Source organism: Thamnophis sirtalis, unplaced genomic scaffold, assembly GCF_051295495.1.
Source record: "Thamnophis sirtalis isolate CommonGarterSnake01/CBP01778 unplaced genomic scaffold, rThaSir2_p1.2 scaffold_5, whole genome shotgun sequence".
In the NCBI taxonomy this organism is placed as follows: domain Eukaryota; kingdom Metazoa; phylum Chordata; class Lepidosauria; order Squamata; family Natricidae; genus Thamnophis; species Thamnophis sirtalis.
This window is the reverse complement of record NW_028261385.1, coordinates 78,679,089-78,700,535: the sequence shown is the minus strand read 5'-3', so window position 1 is coordinate 78,700,535 and position 21,447 is coordinate 78,679,089. Positions and strand designations below refer to the sequence as shown.

General features: G+C 37.0%; 1 protein-coding gene across 7 annotated transcripts in view; it reads right to left on the bottom strand.

The window, feature by feature from the left end:
• CCDC171 (coiled-coil domain containing 171) overlaps positions 1-21,447 on the bottom strand; it is a 274,987-nt gene that overhangs the window by 94,871 nt on the left and 158,669 nt on the right. For 5 of the 7 annotated variants that reach the window (XM_087716106.1, XM_087716103.1, XM_087716100.1 and 2 more), the window contains one exon: positions 21,106-21,258. In XM_087716106.1, coding sequence (XP_087572232.1) covers positions 21,106-21,258 — 153 coding nt within the window. Of the gene's footprint in view, positions 1-17,539; positions 17,594-21,105; positions 21,259-21,447 lie in introns of all 7 variants that reach the window. The other 2 variants (XM_087716105.1, XM_087716104.1) reach the window with 1 other exon arrangement.

Below are 21,447 nucleotides of genomic sequence, written 5' to 3'. Positions count from 1 at the left end.
ACAATCTTTTTTTGATGTGATGACTATATGAGATTTATTCTGAAATCAGAATACATTATCTTGGATTTCAGATAATCTTCCCGATACCTCTGAGGTTCTGAATGTAATGTTTAAATTGACTATGGCATTCACCCATTGTTTTTTTTTTAAATGTGCCTTGCATTTTGTTGGATAAAGAAATTAAAATATTTAGCCTTGTTTTCCAATCAATCAGATATCATGCTACATTCTGCCACAGAAACAGCAAGCACTCCACTTTTTATTAGACTGTATATGTCTGAGCCAGTGGTGGGATTCAGATTGTTTTATTACCGGTTCTGTGGGCATGGCTTGGTGGGCGTGGCAGGGCTAGGATAGGCATGGGAAGGATACTGTAAAATCTTCATTCCCGCCCAACTCCAGAGGAAGGATATTGCAAAATCCCCATTCCCTCTTGATCAGCTGGGACTCGGGAGGCAGAGAATAGATGGGGGTAAGGCCAGTGAGAGGTGGTATTTACTGGTTCTCTGAACTACTCAAAATTTCTGCTACCAGTTCTCTAGCTGTGTGAAGTAGAATGTTGTCAGGAAGTAAAGCTGGATGCATTCAAACATCTTTTAGCCTGGTTCGGATTTTACACATATTATATTTTGGATAAGTATAACAGTATTGACCTTGATCCAGCTTTTTCCTGGTATAAGTGGTCCAAAGGGAAATAAACAAACGAACAAACAAGTCAAACAATAAACCACCAGAAAACCCTCCACATTTCACGTTTATAAAACCTGAAATCAGCCAGAAAAGTACATTTATTTATTTTTTTTAAAAATCTTGCACGGGGAGGAAAGGATTCATCATTGTTGACATAGGAATAGCCAAGAGGCAAAAAGGTCACACTTTAGACTCAATGTCAGTTTATGTTTAATATGCATAAAAGCTTTAAATGTGCTAACTGAGCAAGAAACCAAGCTTCATCAGTTCTAAACTTGAATATGGGTGAGTTAAGGTTGCAGCTTCTACTGGTCCTGGTGTCATTCATATCTATGGTTATACTTTCATTTTGCACCTATATGACAATAACTAATAAGCCAAGAAAAACAATGTGTACACTCAGTCACTACAGACAACTCTCTAAGGACAAGAAGAGTATTTTTCTCCCTGATATTGTCATATCAACCAAACTCTCCTAAACAAGTAGAAATCAATATTTCCTACTTTCCAAAAGCTTGCTAAGTATTATGTTTTAAAAAGGAATTAATGGACTGTTGTCCTTTGGTACAAATGTACAATCTCTTCAGAATATTCATGAGGGGAGAACTTTTTTTTTTTTAAACCAGATAGAGTTCCAGGAAACACATCTTATTGATTTATATTTACATTGAATTTATTACTGTTATAATATACTTTTCTTTTATGGAGCTTGAAGAGGCTTACATGACTCTTTGTGTGCATGTAACTCGAACCTCACAACCATCTTGGGTGGTATGTCAGGTTGAGAAATGTGACTGGCTGAGAGGAACTCTGGACTCATGCCTTCTAGGTCTCAGGCCAGCATCTAGTCCTGGGTCCTCCGCATAACGCCTGGGAGTGGCGATGTTTCCACAACACATTGCTTGGCTCCTGCCAACTTTCTTGCCTCACCCACTTTCACATTTTAAAGCTCTTTTCAATTAAAAACTGAATGAAAAGTTAGCATGTTATAAAGCCAAAGCATGCCCTGAAGCTCCAATAATCTCCCATAAACCCTTGAGAAATTCTTACAAAGTAACTAAAAGTGAATGACTGCAACACAGTCCTTAGTTTGCCTTCTAGTATCTAAGTATTTTGTGAGTGGATACACTAACCATTTTGTGACCATGTCTATGATCTACTCCACATATCCTACTCGTCCCCACCTATGGGGGAATCCCAGCTCAAAACATTTTATATAAGAAAGAGCTGTGTGGAAACTTATTTACAATACTATGTTATGCCTGCATGTACAGAATAGACTTTAGGTTCAGATCACCCATGTAAAGGAGATAGGATAGAACTAGAGCCAAGCAATGTGTCTGGCAGATGTTTTTGACATGTAGCCATGGCCAGACCTGCTTAGTATTATGCAGCCAAGACACTGCCATGGAGTTTGACTGGATAAATGGACCACCCTTACCAACAACAGGGGAAACATAGTAAAAATTGAAATCAAGATGCTATATGGAAATAACATCAAACGCCTGGATGAAGAAGATTGCTACAAACATTGATAGTCATCACTTAATAACCGTTGCTTAATGTTGTTCAAAATTACAGCAAAAGTACTGTCTAAGAGCTAGCAAGTTGAAAAAAGACACAGGGGGACTAATTCTGTCAGCACAAGACCAAGCCTTTAAAAAATGCATACAAGGTCAGAATTAAGAAGACAGCAATAGAAAGCAAATACTGCCTCTGTAAAGAATCTGAAGAAACAGTGGACCACCTGCTTAGCTGCTTCAAAAAGATCACACAAACGGACCACAAACAACAACCAGGCCAAGTAGCAATAATGGCACATAGGAATATCTGCAAGAAATACCACTTGCCTGTAAGCAAGAACTGGTGGGATGACGAAAGAGACCAAGTAATATAAAATGAAGAAACCAGAGTGTTCTGGGACTTTAGAATTCAAACAGTCAAACATCTGCCACACAACACCTGGACTTAACAATTGTTGATATGAAAGACAAAACATTTTGGATACTGAACATCACTGACAGACAAATAGAAATAAAATGACTGTGGCAAAAGGGAGCGAAGATAATACCAACTGTAATAGGTGCTTTGGGTGCAAACCCCCCCCCCCCAAAAAAAAATCTGGAGCAACCCTTAAACATTATTAGCATTGACAAAATCACCTTCAGTCAATTGCAAAAGGCAGCTTTACTTAGAAAGCTTACATCCTGCAATAATACCTTTAATACCATCAAACAACAACATCTGCCTTGGAAAGGACTTGATAGATTAAGATGACCAGACATCCTGATTTCAGGGGGACAATCATGCTTTATAACAATTTGTCCCGTGTTCCGGGCTGTTTTTAAAAAGTCCCAATTTTCTGGCTTCATGTTGAAAGCCCAGTGGATTTGCTTAAGAAATCCTAACCGGGGCAAGACAAAAGACACTCTGTCTAATCCCTCTCTCTGTCTCAGTACTTTCATTGAAGATATTAAAAAATTAAAGCAACAAAACGGACACCCTCCGCGCCCCTTTTACCTCATTTTATAAGAAAAAATGACCAAGTACCATAGAGCTGCAGGAAACACTTGGCTAGAGAGGTCGCGAATGTTACTTCCTGGATTTTCCGGAGGGGAGGGGCACGGAGGTTGGAGGGCTGCTCGTGTGGGGAAAATATGGTGGCTTTGAAAAATATTTCCCTGACTAATTTCACCATTTCAATTTGCTCAGTTCTTTGTATTAACATCTACATCATTCTGGGTTGACTTGGAGTGCAAGCCTGCTGGTAAGTGAACTGGGTTTTTTTCTTTTATTTTTTTTAATGTATTTTAAAATAATATTTTATTTATTGTGCATAGGATTTTTTAAAATTCTGTGTGGATTCTTTTTTTAAATTGTCTTAGACTATTTTTAAAAAGATTCTATTCAAAATAAATTGAAGTGAAACCATGTTTAAAAATTCTATGCACAATACTTTGAAATATATTGTGCGTAGAAAGAATAGTTTGAAATGTTTTACTTCAATTTATTCTGTGTGGATTCTTTTTTTAAATTGTCTTAGGCTATTTAAAAAAAGATTCTAGTCAAAATACAAAATACCAGCTGCAGTTATTCACTTAAGAACTGTGGCAAGAAAGGTGGTATAATGGGCTTAGTGACCAAAGTTACAATGGCATTGAAAAAAGTGACTGATGACCATTTTTCACACTTAGCGACCATTTTCACACTTAGCAACCGTTGCAGCATCCTCATGGATCAAAATTTTGATGTTTGGCAACAGATTCGTATTTATGATGGTTTCAGTGTTCTGTGGTCATATAATCACCTTTTGACAAATGGGGAAACCAGATTCACTTATGTTACTAACTTATCAGCTGCAGTTATTCACTTAAGAACTGTGGCAAGAAAGATGGTATAGTGACCAAAGTTACAATGGCATTGAAAAAAGTGACTGATGACCATTTTTCACACTTAGCGACCATTTTCACACTTAGCGACCATTGCAGCATCCTCATGGTCACGTGATCAAAATTTTGATGTTTGGCAACAGTTACAATTTATATTTGTAAATTGTAGTTATGTTAAAATAAAAAAAATATTACAATACTATTTTTGCGTTGTATGAAAAAAAAATTTGCTCTGTATAAATTTTTTAATCAAGTTCCCCCCCCCCCCAGCTAATGAAGGAAAAGAGAGAGAAAGAGACAGACAAAGAGACTGAGAGATACAGACAGACCAAGAGACAGAGATCCCAAATCTTAGATATGTCTCTTCTGGGGATCAACCTTCTCGATTCTCTCATGTTGCTTCCTGGTCCTCTTAACTGGCATTGTCTGATAGATTGCCAAGTGTGCTAACCATCTCAACTAGAGGCCACTTTATTCTATGCTTAGATTTTAGTGAGACCTCTCTGCTCATGGATTTCAGCACTTTGCTCCACTCTAAATTCAAGTTGAGACATTCCTCATGTTGAAATCTCCAAGGGCAGACCAATCTCTGGCATATTAAAATAGTTTCAGTCAAAGTGGTACCAACTGAACAGAGGCAGACCCTGTACTGGAAATGGCTGAAGGTGGTGTGCCAGCCAGAGCAGAGTTGAGGCATTTGTGGCCAGAGCTGACATTTGACATCTAACCATAAAGTCTAGTCCAAAACAATTCTGAGGTGATACCTTTAATGAAATCATTTGAAATCCTTTCTGATTATTTGGATCAATCTGCAACATTTCTATCTGATCTAGACTGGGATGGAAGGCCATTTGTACAGCCACAAATATGTATACACCAAGAGATAACAGTTGAATATTGATCCTGTGTATACATTTATTCCTTTATACAAAAACATGCCAATTAGCAGTACGGTCAAGGAATAGTGAAATTCAAAGCTTTCTCTTGGGCTGTGGGATGTAAAGTGGCCTTTACACATCTACATATTGTTACTGAAGAATCTCAGAAAGTAGTACTTTTACAAATATGAGGAATGCTTGGTTTTATACGCAGCTGCTTTGTTGAAGCGTAAGGGATGGGGGGGGGAGGAAAAGTCAAAGTAGCATTAGCATGAATAGGCACCTCGGATTCCCTTGATTCAGGTGTCACCTGAGTAGAAAAACTCAATATAAGTTTTTTTAAAACCTCTTTCCAAAAGTCTCAGTTGATTCATAACCTCAGAACAAATCTGCCATCCTTTTGTGTTTAACCCACAGTTTAGCACTGAATAATGGATGTTCTTTATCTTGAAATAGTTTCTTCAAAAGGAAGGAGGAAATACCTAAGTAAAAGTGCCCGACTTTGGAAAGAAGTAAATGTATCTACTTTTGTATAGAATTGTTCTTTTCTTCTGCAAAGCCTGTTCAATTATATTCTGAGTTCTATTCTTTGTTAAAAAAAAAAAAAAACTTTCTCCCCAAGGTTAAGCATCCTGATCTAGTTTTCAAGGCAGCAGCCGCAAGCTTTTCCACTCTTCCTGCTGCAATTCAAGTGGTATTGTTGAAACTTTGTCTAACAATGGTTCTGATACTGTCACTTGGAAACAAACGGGAGGAAGGCAGATCGAGGAAAGAGTATATAATGAATGAAAACAGAAAATTAAGTTACTGTTGTTGCATGCCTGTTAATTGTACCACATATCGTTCCTTTTATATACCAAAGTTGACTTGACTAAAGTTAGACCTCTGTGGGCTGAAAATAACTTTCCTTTCAAGCAGTATTTTTGTATTTCTCCCTCCCCCCTGCTGCCCCATTTCATTGGACGATTCAGCCCAATCTACAAAATGCTAAGGATTCCTGCAGAATCTTAGCATGACAACTAGTGATCTGGTTCCAGACAACTTGATTTCAGCTAGAATCACATATTGATGCTACAATAGCCCTTGACTAATAATGATTTGTTTAGTGACCCTTCAAATTTACAAAGGCACTGAAAAAAGTGACTTAAAATGGTCCTCTTATGTACAACCATTACAGCATTTCCACAGTCACATGATTAAAATTCAGGCACTTGGCAAAGATCTATGACAGTGATGGTGAACCTTTTTTGGCTCCTGTGCCAAAAGCAGGGGGAGCACAGGGGGGGTCGTGCACCAGCGTGCCACACCCATAATGCTATGCGCACGACACCCCACCCGCTTTTGCTGCAGTTTTTTTGCCCTCCCCAGGCTCCAGAGGCTTTCTAGGAGCCTGGGGAGGGTGAAAACAGCCTCCCCCATCCCTCCCAGATGCCCTCCGGAGGCCACAGGAGCTTCCCCGAATCATCTGGAGGGCGAAAAACGGACCTACGGAGAACCCAGAAGTTTGGAAATGGTAACTTCTGGTTTGTCCGTAGGGCCGATTTTCGACCTCCGGAGCCTTCATGGGCCTCCAGGAGGCTTCCCTGACAGCTCTGGAGGGCAAAAACCAGCCCTCTGAGCAAATTCAGGGAAGCATCCTGAAGGCTCTGGCGGGTGAAAAACAGTCGTACGAGCAAACTGGAAGTCCATTCCTGAACTTTCGGTTTGCCCGTAGGGCTGGTTTTTTAGGGAAGCCTCCGGAGGGCAAAAAACAGCCTCAAAATAAAGCCGAAGTCAGCTGGCCAGCGCATGCATGCGTGCTGGCCAGCTGACAGGGCAATGCCTCACGTGCCCTAACAAATGGCTCCCAGTGCCACCTGTGGCATGCGTGCCATAGGTTCGCCATCACAGTCTATGACAATTCGCCATGGTCCACTTACTGGTCAACTCGCCATGGTCAACTCACTGCAGGACAAGAGTTACACTAATATCAAATATGGTGGAATAGAATCATTACAGAAAGGATGCAAAAGAAGGGACAGAATGAAATGTGAATGGCAAAAATTAAAATAATTTTTATTCATTTTAAATAATTAAATAGAACCGTTCAATTGTCCCACAATAGGTTGTCTTGTGGTGAGTTGGCCCTGGCGAGTTGTCCTGCATCAAGTTGCCCATGCTGAGATTTTAGATGATGAAAAAGTTGCCTGGGAAAACCTGGTTTTAAAGGTGTTTACAGTGTTTAAAAATATTGTTAAGGACTGAGTGTAATTTCAAATTTTCCACTGCAATAAAGTATGCGTATCAACATATTTAAATGAATGGCCTAATCCTTCCTACCCTTCCACAAAATAAATTAAAGGTATCTTACCCTGCTGAGGCAAAGGAAAGTTAAACTTGTGAGATTTGAAACTAGCCATTTTTCCCATAGTGCAAACATGACAATTTTATCTCCTGAAACTGCCAATGAAACTGTCAAGAAAATTAGATATCATAAAATTATCCTATTAAACCAACACACTGGATATCCACTAAAAAGCAGTTAAATCAATTAAAATTACATTATTATGTCACATCAGAGCAACTGTTCAAAAACTTTATTTTAAAATCCCGCACACACAAGTCTCCTCACCCCATACCAAAAAACCACAAAAGTGTCTTCCTTTGGGTAACTCTTCTACCTTGACTAAAAAAAATATGCTCAAGGTAGTATGCAACTTTTCTAGTGCAAAGTTAGAGAATGGTGGCTTCGGTCCAAGGCTGGCAAGTAACAGCTGATGTGCTCTGGAATCTGGAGCCCTAAATCAACATTGTTTTCACAGCTGTAATTAAACCACCTAATCAGAAGCACATTTTGATGGTACCGTTTCTGGAAGCCAGACACTGATTTTTTTTCGCTCAGAGCACAGTGGCATGTAAGAAGTCCTTATTTAATTTCTGTGTGTATACATTTCAAGAGGCGGGGGGGGGGGAGGAATGCCCTTCCTCCAAAGGAAAATGGAAAAGAGCCTTTAACTGTTGGAAAGAAGCAGCTTTATGCGTTCCGGCCTTCATTAACTCTACTACCCACTCTCCTTCGGCTCTCGGCCGAGTCCCCATCCCTCGAGAGGCAGCTGCACACAGTGAGAATAAGGACTTTTGCCAAAATCAACAGATGAGCTGGTCTGAACTGGCTCTCTGTGTGTTCCAACTGTAAATTGTGCTGTGATGATTAGAGAACTCCAACACAGGATGTTGACTCTTAAAACTGTCCAGAGAAAATAAGTTTGGAGTTACTTGCTTTTAAATTCAGGATGATGATAATGGTGATGATGACGATAATAATTATGATGATGATGATGATGATTGCAATGATAATTCTAAAAAGATGCATTTTGTCATTTGGTGCACAAAGTCCTATCTATGACAAGAGTCTTCTAATATGAATTCTGAAATAATCATTCATATTTTTATACATATATGCAGAGATTCAGACAATGATTTAACAGGCCCTGAAAGCATTCCTACCAATAGACCCATCTTCCTTAAATGTTTTTTCAAGAGAGCAATGAGTCTTGCCCTTCAATTGTCACAATAGACAATTGAAAGAAAAACATGCATCTTACCATCTGTTAAAGAAAATAACTGTGAGATCTTCAAAATTTAGAAACTGGTTACCGCTTCTAATGCTTAAAATATGTTGTTTGAATTAAACAACCACTGAATTATCATCTCATTCAAGTGGATTTAGTAACTTTAATATAAACTTTCAACCTCTGAGGCCATAATAAGGCTATCAGTAGGAAGGCCACAGTCATTGTGGTCTGATTACATTTAGTTCTGCATTTTAATTGCACATGGATTCCATTAAACTTTCTTTTTGCCTTTTAGGCAACATTTAAATCAAATTACTATAATTTCCAATAGCTTGACAAGGTAAAAGTTCACATGCTTAGCATATTCTGCTTTTTAAAATGTTTTCTATAGAAAAGGAAATATTGTGTATACAAATCAAGGATGCAGATATATTATCTGATTATACTACTTTGTTTTTTCAACTGTTGAAGTGGTAGCCCTATTGTGGCATTTTAACAATTACATGTAATATATTAAGAGATTAAGAAGTATGATGCAGGCATACAACATTTATCTAAGGTATATTTGCATTGTGATCTCTAGGCTGGAATACTGCAATGTGCTCTACATGGGGCTGCCCTTGAAGAGCATCCGGCGACTTCAGCTAGTCCAGAACGCGGCCGCGCGAGTGATCATGGGCGCACCACGGTTCGCCCATATAACACCAATCCTCCGTGAGCTGCGCTGGCTACCTGTTGATCGTCGGGTGCACTTCAAGGTCTTACTTACCACCTATAAAGCGCTCCATGGTAGTGGATCTGACTATTTGAGAGACCGCCTCCTGCCAATTACCTCCCTGCGTCCCATCAGATCGCACAGAGTAGGCCTCCTCCGAATTCCATCCGCCAGTCAGTGCCGACTGGCGACTACGCGGAGGAGAGCCTTCTCAGTTGCAGCTCCGACATTATGGAACAACCTCCCCGTGGAGATCCGTACCCTCACCACAGTCCAGGCCTTCCGCACAGCCCTCAAGAACTGGCTATCCCGTCAGGCCTGGGGATAGGATTACTCTCACCCCGCCCGAATGTTGAGTGAATGTTGTGTTTTTATGACCAATTTCCTTTAATCACGATTTTTTTTTTCTTTTTAAGTTTTGTCTTGCACCCCCTTCCCTTTATTGCTGTAAGCCGCCCTGAGTCCCCTCAGGGAAAAGGGCGGCATATAAATTTGCAATAAAACTAAACTAAAAAACTAAACTAAGCATTGTATGCCTTTCATTGTCCAACTTTTTGATTTGGTGCAGATCCTGGTCACCATTGCTGTAGAAAATTTTACTACATAGCAAGTTTTTGTAGATAACTGTTCTATCATTTGTGACAATGTTTTATAGCAATTCACATTATGTCAGGAAAATTCTTCCACAAGAAGGATGCACTTTCAACTTAGTTTCTTGCTTCCAGATGAAGATGAGACTATTATCCAGATGAAGATGAGACTATTATCTCTAACCATAAAATATGTAATTGGAGGCTACCAGGTTGAAAAGAGGAGGAGGAGGAGGAGGAGGAGGAGGAGGAGGAGGAGGAAGAGGAAGAGGAAGAGGAAGAAATAATAATAATCTTTTCCTTAGGGAATAATTCTAATATTTATCTGAATCTAAATCAATTGGAACTAATGTCTATCCAAATTGTTTTAAATTACAGGATTATATAATTTTTGTTTAGAATAATTAGTTTGGTGGTAAACATAGAAAGGTCCTGTTTGAATATTAAATACGGAGTGTACTTTTAAGCATGGAGCCGGTGGCTATTTCTAGTCATTATATAAATCCCTATCTTTATGAATAAATCCATCATCTATTAAATTGTTGTGGGTTTTTTAGTACCTGGAGAAAATTTAATTTACATGCACAGAACATATCTATACAATCATATCTGAAGCATTTAATTACAGAACTCTCACACCATACAGGTCTTGACTGACTAATCTTGTCTTTAAGCAACGACTCAAGTGGCCCTATCCAACTGCTTCAAAATAGTTGCAGAACCAGAAAATATTCTGCAGAGCTGCAGATCATTTTTCTACAACAGTAAGCAAAAGCAACTAGTCTCTTGTCCTATGTATTATAAAGTCATCCAGATCTGGATATTCTATGAAGGTTTGGACATGAATACCAAAGAAAGAGATGCAAAGTTAGTTGATGAATCCAAAACAGACAACTCCATCATGCCATCAACTGTTATCTGTTTCAGATAAAACTGAAATGAAGATCGTATAGGATATTGCTTCAGAAGTATAAGAAGCTGTAGACCAAGAATACCAAGCACTATACACCATGTTGCAGCATCTTGGAGGATGTACACATAGCATCAATGATAATCTTAGCAATACTTGTGGGATGTTTGCATATATTACTGTTAAGTCTATTTTCCATAATCAGTAAAATATTCATACAAATATTCCAACCCTGAACACAAAAGTGAAGAGAACAAATGGTCCATTAACCATGGCTGGATTTCATCCAATCCAGGACTGGTGTGACCAGATATTTATACTACAGAAATTATGGAAGAATGAATCCAAGGACATGAGTGAGTCATAATATTCATTCATTTTGCAATTGCCTCTAATCCACTCTTTGGAAAACACTTGCCACTACAGATTACAAAGTAAGGCATATGGTTCCTACAGCACACTTGTGACGGGTCAATCAGCAGTGGTCACATCAAAGGTGAACTATCAAAAAACATTTGAAATCTGCATGCAATCTGGGAATGCCAAGGAAGTGCCTTCTCCCTGCTGCTATTCAACTTTGCAGTAGATGCCATCATGAGAAAGGTTTTTGCAAACGGATGTGTGAATTTGACTAAGGACAATTCATCGATGAGCTCTTGAATGCAAGTGACATCATTTCTGTTGATCATGAAGTGGAAGCCATCTCAACGGGATACAACCCAGCGATCTGGGACTAGTCAGTGTGGGAAAACAATGACTTAGTCATTATTTATTTAGACTGATTAGACTGATGACTTTTTAGTGGTCATACAGCTAAAAGGAGTAAAATTAGAACAATTCATGTTTAAAAATATTTTTATTAAAAGTTTAATTACAGTAGTAAAAATACAAACTAAAAAAATAACTAAAAAAGAAAATAAAAAGGTGCAAAAAAGCAAAGAAGAAAAAAGGAAAAAAAAACTTTTAAGAAAGCAATTCCCCACCCTGATCATGACAAGTATAAGCAATTTCATTATCTCTTCCTCCTCTCAATTATAGATATAAAACTCATAACTTGTCTCTTAGCTATACATAGACCCAATAAGTAACATATTCTCTAATGCAGGTATCAGTCAAAAGTCCAGACAATAACATTAAAGAGGGGTAATTTCCCCTTTAAAGAGAATAAGATCACAAATATTTCCTACTTGAAGTGGAAAGACAATTAGATAGGGAAGCCAATTTAAATGTTATCAGATTAGAATACATAATGTAACTGTAGAGAAAATGTTTTAATTCAATGTTAATTGTTAGCAAATTCAATGTACAACATTTTTCCAGTCCAGAGGTCAGCAAGTCCCCAAATAATCACCCCAAATAACATGTCCCATTTCAACTGTGATCAAATAAACTGACCTTGTGTTCCCTCTTTTTACATAGAATAATCTTGTTTTTTAATCCAGTTAGATGATTGTTGATCTTTGTTTTGTATTTCTTCAATACATTAAAGAGCCTCTCTTGTTAGTCCAACAAAAAGAAATTATTCCAACTGTTCTCTCAGTTTATCATTTTTATTTCTTCTTAATTTTTAAAATCTCATCCATTTTTTTCCCCATCTAGTAGCAAATTCTTATTTATGTTCTTTCGGACACACTTTGTTGCATATCTTTTCTGTAACATTTTTTTTCTGGGAATAGATAGTTCCCAAGAAAACCCAACAGAACTGACATTATTGATTCAAAGTCCCATTACTGTTCCTCAAAAATGTCTCCAAATGCCATAAGTTATACCTTGTTATATTTCCAATATCAAAAACAGTTTTTCTTTCCCACAAAAATGTATTTATTCCTTAAAAGTACTTTCAAAGGCATAATATTCAAAATCCAATATACTGACATTTTCTGAGCTCGTAATCCATTTAAAACTTTCTGTATTCAAAACCTTGTCCTTTCTTATTCAGAAATAGAGCCATTCTTTTGAACAGTAGCTTCTTTCAAGAAGCTTAAGAACTGGAAGGTGGGCTTGCTTTACACACCCTCAATTTTCTCCTATTGACTGAATAATTTTATTACCTGCATTTGCCTAGATTCTTTATTTGTCTTTATATTTTGGATTAAATTTTGCTTTGTAGATTCTGATTTTACTTGTTGCTAATCTAACTAATGAATTCTGCCCTGTTCACCTACTTTGCTGCAAATTTTAGACACTTTGCCAGAAAAAAATCACACTACATGCACAACATAGTTGAAAACAACATTTCCAGGAAGGAACTTTTACATTTGAATGCTGGGAAAATACAGTGTCTCACAATCACAACTGTCTGGAAGACATATGTCAGGACTCCTTCAACAGATGAGTAAGAACTGTGTTCGCTCTACTTACAATGATCTGGAAAGACCCACAGATGTTATTTTTTGGACTTATTTCCAAAGATGAAAATATTCTCAGGCGATTTTACACTGTCTATCTAAAAGTTTACTGACTCATGTCATTTCTACTCCACTCCTTGCTTAACATGAGGTATTTCAACACAAAGACCTATCACGGAAACAAATGAAGTATCACACACAAAACCACATAAATGCATTCATGACAGAAACATACATTGGATAACAGCATCAATGAATACGTTCATCCAAAAACAACAACTCTTGGTATTTTCTGTGGAAGATGACAGCCCAACTCTTTCTCCAGCTGTTATCTCACTTGCAGCCTCCCTTGGGGATCATTATTCTTTCTCCCGCCTTCATCTGAAGCCATATGTCCTCCTGACCTTAGCAAATTTCCATCTCTGTGGATTCATGTGATTCCTCCATCTCTTCAGGTTCTCTCACTCTAAGCCATTCCCCCAATTCTTCTATTTCCCCTTTTCTTATACAATCTAAATTCCAAAGGACTGAGTAACTACTGGGACATTCTCCCAATATACTTGCCTGGTTCTACAGCCAGGTGGGCTCCTTCTAATTGCTTAAAGGTTTCAATATTTTGCTTATTCTCTTTATAAGCAGATATTTATAAAATTGCCCAGAATTTACAATAAAGCCCATTATCTGGTGTCAATAGCAGGAGTAAAACAAAGAGGAAGCAAGACTTTATAAAGAATGAGGATTAGGATCACAGTGTTTTTTGAGCTCTGAATGAATTACATTTATCCTCAAGAGAACAACACTTAAGGCATGACAAGTGAATCTTCTCTAGATAAAGTAACCTTATTATGCAGATAGCCAATATCTAATTTCATCCGGAAAGTTTACTGCTTCTTATTTCTAGGATAAGATGATTATATGCAAATATTTAGCTACCGCGGTCAAACATTTCTGCATCTTTTCTATCCACTCTTTTTTATTATTATTCAGAATTTCTAAACAATTGCATATATTGTAAGTATGCATTCAAATTTGCAGAAAGATATTGTATTTATTTATGAATTTATTCTACCATGAAAAGATTGTGTCAAGTTCTGTTCACTTCACCGAAACATAATTTTGCATGCAACTGTAGTGCTACAAAAGCTTTCTGAATCTAACAGCAATTCTCTGAACTGAACTTAAGAAAAGCTAATGACGCTCGGCTATTAAAATGGACATCCAGGATACCTTAGATTTATAGAATGTCTTTTTTAAGATAATAGTGGACATTTCTACTGTATTTGAAAGCCCATCTGTCCATTCAGTTTTACAAGACTCTGAACCTCCCCTTCACAGTACTGGCACTATTCATAACTTCGCTTACTTGAAAGCACATGAAGAGTTAAACAAAACAGAACTAGAGGGGTAATTCCTATCAATGTATGTCTTGTTGTTTTATTTATGTATTTATTTACTGGGCTTATATTGCCGCTCCAATCAAAACTGAGTATTCTATTTACCCAAATATGGTTGAAGGGGAGAGTATATTCTGTATTTTCTCCTGGAGTTCAAGGCAATGTTGCCTTGTGGAAATATGGGTGGCAAATAAATTTAATAAAAATAAATAAATAAATTCAGCACTCCTGCCTTTCACCTTTTTTTCCTTATTATTCTGAAAAATATATTGGGCTGAGAGATAAAAGTATAGTCCAGTGGCACTCAGCTTCCATAATTGACAGTAGATCTTGAATATAGGTCCTCTACATCAAAACAAGGCCACCAAGCCCAAGCTTTCCCTTGAAGGTAAGCAAGGAGTCTAGGGTTAGGATCCAAATCAATGATCTGTTGCATTAGGATTTTTCAGTACTTCTGGGAGATAAAGAACTTAGAAAGATAATATGGTTACAGAAGGTCAAAAGATCTCAATTCAGCACAGTTCACATTAAAACACCCAAATCACCAGTCTTACTCTCCAAAATTTTATTTGTCATTCATTTGTTTTAGAGGTCCAAAATCTTGTTTTACGGGGCTTTTCATCTTCTTAACTTCTTTCATCTCCTCTTTCATCTTTAGAAGTCTTTCATTCTTATTTCCGCAAAAGCTCTCATGATTCAGCCATCTTATTGCCCTGTTGCTCGAACATGAAGTTTCTTTCTCTGCAGGTTGTTCTAGAGATCCTCCACTCCATCCTTGGCGCTTTTCCGTGGTTGCCATTATATTATAATCCTCCCACCCCAAAAGTGTCTCAAATAAGGAAAAAAGAAAAGGCAAGGTTTCCCACCTTTTCCTCCTCTTTTATCTTTACATGCTCTTAATACTTTTGTCTCAATATTCCATGGTTAGTTCACATCACAATCTGGCTAATGTTACTTTTATCTTTTGCTTTGCAAACTCCACCATTGTTTGTAGTCTTTAATAGTAAACCAAAAAACTTTCCCACAAAAGTCTGGTTCTTTTGTCTAGCTTAATTTCAGATGGTTCAAAAATGTTTTCATGAAAAAAATATTTCAAAAGAATTATCTACTTTATTTTAGACTTTCTAATATTTTCTCTTCAATAAGCTTTTTGCCAAAAGATTTTAAGTGTTTAAACCTTTTTTTCTTCATTTCTTTATAATCCTTTATAAACCAGAAAAATAATAACTGACTAAGAGGAATCGTCTTGTCCTGCTGCTCTGAAAATCTCTATTTAGCTGTAAAGTAGTTGCATCCAAAAGTAGTTAAAATGAGGCTCATGGGAACCTTATGTTCATATAGGTTGTATTATGGCTGTGAACTTTATTCCAATCCCTCAATTTGCAACTGCTATCTCCTCATGAGGAACAGCTGCCCAGCATGCAAGTGGGAGATCTCATGATTTCTTCCTTCTCCAGAGAGGCAAAAAGTTGTTGCCTGGTGGCTGATGTCCACTGCAATGCTATCCCCATTCTTTCAAAGACATCTAGTTTGCCATAAATCTTCTCCAGAAGCTAAGATCCAAATAATTTCTTTCTTTCTTTCTTTCTTTCTTTCTTTCTTTCTTTCTTTCTTTCTTTCTTTCTTCTTTTCTTTCTTTCAACTTTATTCAAAGTACTGTCCACCAAAGAAAATCAACTCCCTTGATAAATACTGATAGTACCAAGAAAACCCGAATCAAAGGAGTAACCCACTGAAGCAGGGGTGAAATCCAGCAGGTTCTGACAGGTCTGGAGAACCGGTAACGGAATTTTTGAGTAGTTTGGAGAATTACCGGCAAATACCATCTCTGGCTGGCCCCAGAGTGGGGTGGAAATGGAAATTTTGCTGTATCCTTCCCCTGGAGTGGGGTGGGAATGGAGATTTTGCATTATCCTTCCCCTGCCATGCCCACCAAGAACTGGTGGAAAAATGAATTTCACCATTGCACTGAAGTTATAATAAATATGTGAATACAGCAAGGTAACTAAAACACTTTTTTAAAAACTTAAAGGGTTGGATTTAATTTGATTGAATTAGATTAAGATCCTAATCCTAATCCTGATCCTAAACTGTGTACCTACATTGCATGTAATTTGTCCTGGTTCACATTTATGATGGCACCCTAACTTGCCTCCTCCTATCAAAATAATGGTGTTGCATTTGCTGCATTTGCACAAAATGGTAAGATGTTAAAAAGTAAGCAGCGTGCTGCAGCACTCTGCTCTGAATACTACCCCGGCTCCTCCTTTCTAAACTTTGAAGAAGCAGGGTCGGAATAGTATAGATGCTTTTGAATTTTTGTATTGGAGAAGATTCCTGACAACAACATTGACAGATAAAAAAACAAATGAACAAACCAACCCAGACTTCTCACTGGAGGAACAAATAAGCAGACTCAAATTATCCTACTTTGGACACATTGTGCAAAGAGGTAGTTCTCTGGAGAAGTCTCTAAAACTGATAAAGATAAGAAGAGAATGGCCAGCAGCAGGGTTCATGGACTCAGTTACAGTGGCAATGAGTGCATCATTGGAAGATCTGAAAGAACAGGATGGGAACAGATCACGGTAGAGAAAATCTATCTAGAGTGTCACTAAAACCTGGCAACAAATTGATGGCACATAATCAAGCAAGCAATCCTCCTCTTAGTGGACCTAACTGATAAAGCCAGATAGCTTCAATTGAAAACTCTTGTCTTGTTATTCTTAACAAAAACCAGAATCAGTAACTACAAGTATGTCAAAAGTGTGTCCTAGTGGTCTGTCCAAACATGGTTATCATGTCTTAAGCTATGATCAATTAAATGAAACCATGCCATTTAAATAAGTGGAACCCACAGCAGACAACAAAGCAAAATCTGGAAACATAAACTGAGGATGTTTGTGTACTTCACTCAGTCTACATTCAGGACAGGATGATCAGTTAGGATCATTGTTCTATCTCAAAACCATCTTGTATCCTGGGGAACAACGTAATATTATAAAGCCATGATTCTAAGATTTAAACAGATGGGAAACAAACAGATAAATAACTCCTGCATCAAGACTCACCTGTTTTACATCTGGAAGCTCAAATTACGACGTACAGTAGGATTTCAATTTTGACTAGAAAAGATAAAAAATAAAAATGTTCCTCATTAGGCTTGAAAGCAGAAGAGGCTATGGACAGGAAGGGCAGGGCCATCAAAGCTGTTCTGCCGAGACAGAGACTAGTACTATACTAACTCATAGTTTGTCTATAGCTGGACCTCTCTTAAGCAGATCTTCAGTTCTTCCTCCTCATGTTTTAGTCCTTTGCACCTGTTGCAAGCCAAGGAGCCATTTAAAGCACAGAAGAAAATCAAATCACACAGTAATGAAGAAAACAAGCCTGGATGTTGTGGCATGCAATAGTCTTAGACACAAGGAAATGGAAAACAAAAGTCAGGTGTACTGAATATTCTTTACATGCACCTCATTCTTCTTCTAGTTGCTCCTATTTTTTATATGCATTTATGATGATTCCTTTATATGCATTTATGATGGCTACATATAAATATCTGCTTAGGGATGCCTGAGCCTGTACTCCAAACTAACTAAACAAAAAATAAACTGAACATAGGTAAACCCTCCAGTTTTGGAGTTAGCAGCTTGTAGGTTGAAAAGAGTGGAGGACACAAAAGGACAGTTCTCCCCATTGAGACAATAAAAATACATTAGTGTATTTGAAAGAGAAGAAAATTCAAGGTGATTATTCCCAAGGTGCGAGAGAATTTTTTCATCCAGAAAGTTTTGACTTTGCTTGATTGGTTGCTGAAAAGAGTAGTAGTCTTAGCCTTGTCTTTTGTTCCTCAAGAAAATGATGCACCACAAGATAATATAAGCTTTCTCCTTTCCTCTTAAACCATTCTAACTCCAATGGTTTCTTCTCCCATTCAAATTAAAAGTGAGCACATGGTTGGTTCTGTTTCAACTTTCTGTCCCTACAGGCAATTGGAGAAACTAAGTGACAAGACAAAAGAGCACAGAAGAAGCTTACTGAGAGATTGGCTTGCATATTATTAAAGCAGCCGAAAAGCAGATACAGAAGGAATGGACAAACAGCAATAAACTTATACAGACATAAGTTCAATAGTCAGTTGTTTCTGGAAAAATGAATATAAGCATAGCACTGGAGTGTTGGAATGTAAAGACGAAAATGGTGGATAGTGAATTGGTACGGTTTATCTTGATGAGATTGATTAGTTATATTTACTGAATTATTAACTATGAGAACTTTAAAAAACTTTTGCTTTCATTTGTAGATTAACCCCAAACTTGCCATGTTATAACAGCTCAGAAAAGCAATTTCAATTAAAATGCATTGCAGTATGTCAACATCACATAATAGTTTACAAAGTTGTATGCCGCCCTGAGTCCTTGGGAGAAGGGCGGCATATAAATCGAATAAACCTTAAACCTTATGATTCTGTAGTTAGAGTCAGAAGTTTTAAGTTGGCACTGTAGCTGACTTTCATGCAATAGAAATTAAGTCATCTGAAGTTACATGTAGAGCTGGTAGCTTGAAGATCATAGTTCAACTTAGCTGATTACAGGTTGATTTTTTTTAAATTTCCATATCAAGCAGGGATGGAATTTTTCAATCAAATATCTTCATTCAACAATTACAACTATTGAAAAATATGCTTAATCTGACATCCTTAGAAAGTTATCAAAAGTTAATCACTTCAAACAACAACAATAAAAGCAAAACCCTAGAACCAAACTCTTCAATGAAGAAAGGAGAAACAAATAGAAAATATAGAGTGTAAGTGGGTAAAAAATCACAATGACTGGAGAGAGAAGTCAAGGTATTAACCCAACAAGTAGACCAGATTAAGAAACCATTTTATATAGGACAGGATTATTCTTATTGCCACAGCTATGAGAATCCTGTAAGTCTCAATGTATTTCCCACATACACACTAACTTATCCTCATGTGAAATTAGGAAGGGTTTGTCTAAGGTGATTTCTCATGTTATTTTCTTGTCTTGTACTGAAGTCTCTATTATTTGATTGCTGCCTTCATAGCAATTCTTCCTCCTGTTTTTCAGTGCCATTCCCTATACACGTTATTTTTTAACTTATTTTTCTTCATGTAGACTTTATTACTGCATTTAACTTTTTCAAATAATGTTCAGATAACTATTCAATGTTGACCAATACATAATTATTTCAAAAAGTATGAAGAAATAAAGTTCTCATATTGGATTTGTCCAAGTAAGCAAACAAATATAAGTTCCATTTAAAAGAAAATAAATACATTTAAAAGGAACATCTATCATTCATCTTTATAATTATCTGAACCTTCTCTTCTCATCTGCTAACATGTGACATGTTTTTCAAGATTCTTATACCACAAAGAAAAAACAAGATGAGGGGGAGGAAATGATATTTTTTCTCATGGAGTAAAAGGATTCTAAGCAAGTTCTTAAAGGCAGGACTCATCCACATTTAGATATAACACTGTATTTAAACACACAACTTTAAGTAGATTTAGCTCAATATTTACAGGTGTAGGAGATGACTAGGCTGAGCCTGAAGGATGAGTCAAGTGTGTTATTAGTCTTTAATCCCTTTGTGCCCGTGAGAGATCTAATTCCAGCCCACCTTATCTACCACCAACTTGCTTTGACCATTAGTAGTTCAGATTCTTATAGAGAGTGTTAGGATGCAATAATTCATCTTAACCACCTTGATTCCTGATTTCTTGTGCTTGATAGCAAGGATTTTAATATGGCATGCAGAAGACATATAAGGTTTGAAAATGTAAAAGGGATGTTAAAAAATATACCACCAATTTGGAATCCCTAAAAGTGAAGAACTTTAGATTCCTCATGTGTCCTCATCTATTACCCCCATCCCCACCCCACCCCAAAGTTATTTTACTTCAGTAGAAAAAGCCCAGTGTACCTGATTTAAAACCCTGGATTGAAGTTATGTGCTCACTTATTGTCTATATGAAAATGTCGGGGTGGTACTAAGTACTAAGAGACAGAACATTATGCTGTGACATCACAACACACATTTTGTCACTTTGACAAAAGATTGACTTGCTGAAGATAACCCTGTATATGAATTGGTTCTTGGTCAGTGTAGTTTGATTTGATCAACGATTAATTTGCTATTTAGGATCTGATATTTTTCTTTCATATACATCTATTTCAATATGTATTATTATTGGTCTATTTTTTCTGGACATTAAAAACATCTTGCATTTGTTTAATAGAAGATTTTCTTCCTTTTGGTCATATACTAGAAACCGAGAAAAGAAATGTGTATTAAACTTATCACCTTAATATTGATTCTCCTTGAAATTCTTGAAAAGTAATTTCTTAAGACTTGTATGAGGCCAAATTTTCTAATGAGCAGTACTGCACAGACATGAAATTATTTTTCAACTGGATATATTCTTATAGCGCAGGGCAGAAAATATGCCAAATTAATCATGTGTTCTTTAATCAGAAAATATGTTGTGACCCAGTAACAAACCTTTTTCTGACCCAGTTATATAAGCAAAAGGAGGCTTCCAGAAAATAATGTGTCAACATAAATTAAAAAAACAATTGTGTGGAAAAAAAGAAAACCAGAAACTTACTGAGTGTAAGCTTTCATTTTCACGAAGACAAGCTGTTTGGAGTTCTGATTTCAGAGTTGCAATGTGATGCCGATGGGATGTTATTTCTCGTTCTAATGCAGAGACTCTGGAGCATGCAAACTGATAGACATCTATGAAACTTATAATCATCGCCTTAAAGGAAAAGCAAAAGGAATGATTATACTTCTGTATAAAAGATATGCCATTTTGCTGAGTTATATGTTTCTGAAAAGGAACTCTGTGTGTGTGTGTGTGTGTGTGTGTGTGTGTGTGTGTGTGTAAACATATATACAAGCACTAAACCTTAGATGCTGTCCCAAAGAAAAATATTATCACCTTAGA